At 37.2% G+C, this 4518-nt stretch overlaps 1 protein-coding gene across 1 annotated transcript; it reads left to right on the top strand.

Annotated features, from left to right (window-relative positions):
• Positions 1–949, top strand: LOC132190292 (protein SMALL AUXIN UP-REGULATED RNA 12-like). The gene has a single exon (XM_059605237.1). The coding sequence runs from the start codon at positions 83–85 to the stop codon at positions 536–538; it is 456 nt and encodes a 151-aa protein (XP_059461220.1). The 5' UTR covers positions 1–82; the 3' UTR covers positions 539–949.
• Positions 950–4518: the final 3569 nt, after the last annotated feature.

The raw sequence follows: 4518 nt of genomic DNA on the forward strand, positions 1-4518 counted from the left end.
GCTCTCATTTTTTTCAGAAAACCGAGAGTCACAAAAACCAAAGAGCTGTTAGTCTCTGTTTTTCCGTCACTTTCCCGAGAAAATGTCAGCCGGGCTGGGAAAGTGCAGCAAAATCCGCCACATTGTTAGGCTCCGCCAGATGCTGCGGCGGTGGCGCAACAAAGCCCGCTTGTCGTCCGCCAATCGCATACCGTCCGACGTGCCCGCCGGCCACGTGGCGGTCTGCGTGGGCAGCAGCTGCAGGCGCTTTGTGGTGCGCGCTACGTATCTGAACCACCCCGTCTTCAAGAAGCTCCTGGTCCAGGCCGAGGAAGAGTACGGCTTCGCCAACCAAGGCCCACTCGCAATTCCATGCGACGAGTCGCTCTTCGAGGAGGTCCTCCGGTTCATCTCGCGGTCCGAGTCAGGTAACTCGGCCCGGTTCACCAACCTCGAGGACTTCCAGAGGTACTGCCACGTGGGCGTCCGTAGCAACCTCGACTTCTGGCCCGAGTCTCGGCCGTTGCTACATGGGCTCGCCGAGAAAACCATCTGGTAAACGAAGAAATCGGTTTTCGGTTCTCACCCGGGGTGTGACTCGGTCCGAGTTAACGGAGTGGGGGTTTGCTGATTTTTCACAGTACAGGTGGTTTTACCCTTTTACCCTTTTCTTTTTTTCCTTTTTTCTGGAAAAATATGTCATTATTGGGTACTGGGGTCGTGAGTAATTACTGTAAATGCTCCGGAGAATGCTAAGGAGACGGCAAATGGGTGGGTGGGTTATCCACCGAGTCGTCCCGGGTTCGGATCGGAGTGGAGGCGAAAAAAAAAAAAAAAAAAAAAAAGATTGAGAGGCACTTGAATTTCGTGCAAGCAAAGAAAAGCAAGTGATGATTAGGGATTATTATGGGCCACTTTTGTAAATTCTGTGATTTATTATTGATTAATTAATGGAAAAATTGTAGAGAAATTCCACCATGGTTGTCCATTATCTCAATAATACTATCTTGACAGCAAATGTCAATGTTTTTATTAGTACTTGGCTATGATTGATTCTCTTGTTTAAAAGAATAACAATCTTATAACTATCTAACAATATAACAATATTGATATGGTAATTTCAACTAATTTTTGAACAATTTTTTGTTATTTAACCTTACTCATTTTAAAATAAATACATTATCAAATAATTTAATACACAAAACACTCTTTAAAAATATAAAATGAGATTTTATTTATGGTTTATCATAATTTTTTTGAATTAAAAATAGAAACTATTTCTCAACTCACGTTAATAAATGAAATTGGTTTAGGATTTTGAAAATAAATAAATAAAATATCTTGTAAATTTTTTCAATCTATTATGATAATTTATTGTGTTTAAAAATTGTTATGGGAGGATTTTCTCTGATTCAAATAATTATATTTCAGGACAAAAATACTAATCTAATATAACTAATTAAATATTCTGCGGAAAAAGATCCTAATTTTTCAATCATGTACCAAATTGTGGGTGTGATAATGGCACAAGGACACGTGAAAGCATAGCAAGTAGTCTTCCACTTGCTCTGTTTCACCTGCTTCGGTTTTGTCTTTAACCATTGTTTTCAAGATGGTTTGTCTTCTAAGCTTTAACAAAATACCACATACATCAAATACATGGAAAGAGAATAGTTTGTAATACTAGAGAATAATTTATTGGGGTAAATTGGATGTGATTGTCACGGGTTGTAGTTTTTCATATAGGATGTGTCCTGTTCCTCCACGAATTTGATTATGAGGGATAGGAAAAAGGGTCCCTGTTCCTCCACAAATGAGATGATAAAAAATAAAAATAAAAACAAAACAAAGGTGGCAATCTAGTATGTAAGTAGTGTTTACATGTAACACTAGAGACAGTTGTTTAGTGGTATCAACAAAAAATTTCATAAGGTTAGACACGTATTAGGTCATGAGGTCAACTCTCCGTACAGAGAATCACTCACACAAAACTTTGAAAATTATTGATATTCTGGTAAGATTCTGTCAGGATACTCCTCAATTAGCAATTTTGACCCGCATGACAAAAGGAGGATTGAGATTGAGATGACACGAGAAAAAAAAAAAAAAGGGTCAATAATTGTGGGCAAAATTACTGACAAAATAAACCAATTTGCACCATTAGAAAAATGTTTGTCAGACTTTTTCCCGGCAACCAAACAAATCCCAACTTATAACAATGCCAATTACAAGGACCATTTTTAATCCCCAAATAGTTCTCTTGTTTTTTTAAGGGAACAAAAAAAGGGATTAATCTATAACTCAAATGATTGCTTCGAGCATAATTGCAGTGAGCTTCCAAGAGGTTCATAATTAAGCCGGTAGCAACAACTTTTGGAGGGGACATAGAGGGGGGGAAGTCAAGCTCCTACCATATCCTACACAAATTATGGACCTTCGATTTGATTACCAACCTTTTTTCTGTCCAATTTTTAGACCCAAAAACAGGTACAAAGAAGCCTATAATATATCCCCCATATTCACAGTGGCCTAGGCTGTTATAGAATATAAAAGACATGCCCAACTACATATCAAACCATTATAATTGCTATTGCCTGTTTGCTTTTGACCTTTGACCTCTTGCCTCTACTTTCAATGGGCCATAGATAAATCCTATGGGTTCCTCTTCCTAGGGTCAGGTAAAAGGAATAAGGATTTTCTCTAATTAGGTTGTCTAAATTATACTTAAATCTAGGTTATGAGATTCACCTACTCTGAATAGTCAATTGTAAGGGATCTCGATCCAAGTAAAAGACAAGGATTATGCCGCTTAAAATTAGGCGACTCAAATTTATGTAAAATTCAAGCTATTTTTAGGCGACTATAGAGACCATCTGCCTCGAGCAGGTGGGTTCAACAGCTTACATTGTTCAGTATACGTAAGCCCTACAATCTTCTTTCTTAAGCTGTCCAAATTTTTTTTAAAAAAAATTCATACGGCTTAGTTTCAATTCTCAAAAAAAAAAAAAAAAATTGTAAATTATTTATCCCTAATAGTTGTGACGGTGAGGGTACAAAAAGGGGTCATGCAATTGAGCAACCACTACTAATTAAACCCTTTGATCACGTTGAATTATATATATAGCATTCGATAGTGCGCCGATCCACCGCATAAAAATGACAATCTTTGTTGAAAACGACATGTTACCTCAGCAGAACACATAACCCCCCATGTGAAAATTTGACTTCTAATCCCCAACCCTTACTAAATGGGTGTCAAAATCAATGCATTCTTCCAGGCTTTTTGACTCCAATTATCAAACACTTAACAACCACAGGTAGTGCAGATTTGCCATTTTCTCGCCTATTCTGATTTTTAAGCAATTTGAACAATAAATATGAAAGAGTTTTTATAAAATTTATCTGTCTAAACTGGTTACAGTCGATTCAAAACCTATTTAGGCAAATAGGTTTTCATAGAAACTCTATCACACTCGTTACCGAAACAAAATTGTTGAAAATCTGTATCAAATTCTTTTAGATTGTATTGAGCTAAGTTTGGTGCGGGTAGAAGTCGGTTTTATTCATGGGTGGTGGGTCAAATCACAAAAAGAATCGGATCAGATTAGGCTGGATTTCCTTTCATTTAAGTCCTACAAAGTTGTACCATTTGATGATGGGTGAAAGACTGATGCCTGATAGCTACGGTTTGATAATGCCACAAGTTCTTTTCAAGTGGTTTTTTTGACTTCAATTATCTAACTTTTTCCCTCTCCTACTACCCATTGCCATGTCCATCTCCCCTCCTCTCCTATCATTTCTAGCTAATTTTACACTAATGAGTTAATACAACAGTCAACAGGAATGTTTCCACTAGTTTCTTTCTTCAGTGATTTTTAGCGTCCCTTTGGTTTGGATATTTTAAAATTATTTATATCTATATATATATTTTGTTTTTTTTCTTTTCAATTTTATTTTAAAAAATCGTGCGAAGAGCCTGCAAAACCGTGGAGCTGACCCACTACTCTTCAAAGATGACGATAATACTTATCTCCGTCTTCATCTTTGGTGGGCAAGACTAAGAAGGCCCATGTTTTAATGGGCCCAAAATAGAAAGAAGAAGAAGAAGGCGAATCTGAATAGAACCCGAATGCGATCCAATCCCCCACCGGGTTGTCAATCCAGGCATAAATAGACTGGACGCAAGTTAAAATGTAGGCTTGACTTTTGGGCCGTACTTTAACCCAGAAAAAGCCCATTATCTTTCAGTTGAGGGGCTGCACAACCCAAGGAAATGGAAAGAGAGCTAGGTAAGTCGGCTTTGGGTCAAAATTAGTTTCCTTCCTATTTTGCCTATTTCTAAATACTAAATATGCTTTTTTTCATAATTATAAACTGACCACCAACCAAGGATAATCCAAACATTAAATTCTCATAATACTTTCATTTCTGGCAGAATAACTATTTTGCAGTTTTTCCTTCTAGTATGAATAGTAAATAGGTTGATTAGTCTATTTACTATTCACATTATAAACTTTGTTTATTATTACTTTTGTCTCT

Source organism: Corylus avellana, chromosome ca8 (assembly GCF_901000735.1).
Source record: "Corylus avellana chromosome ca8, CavTom2PMs-1.0".
Lineage (NCBI taxonomy): Eukaryota > Viridiplantae > Streptophyta > Magnoliopsida > Fagales > Betulaceae > Corylus > Corylus avellana.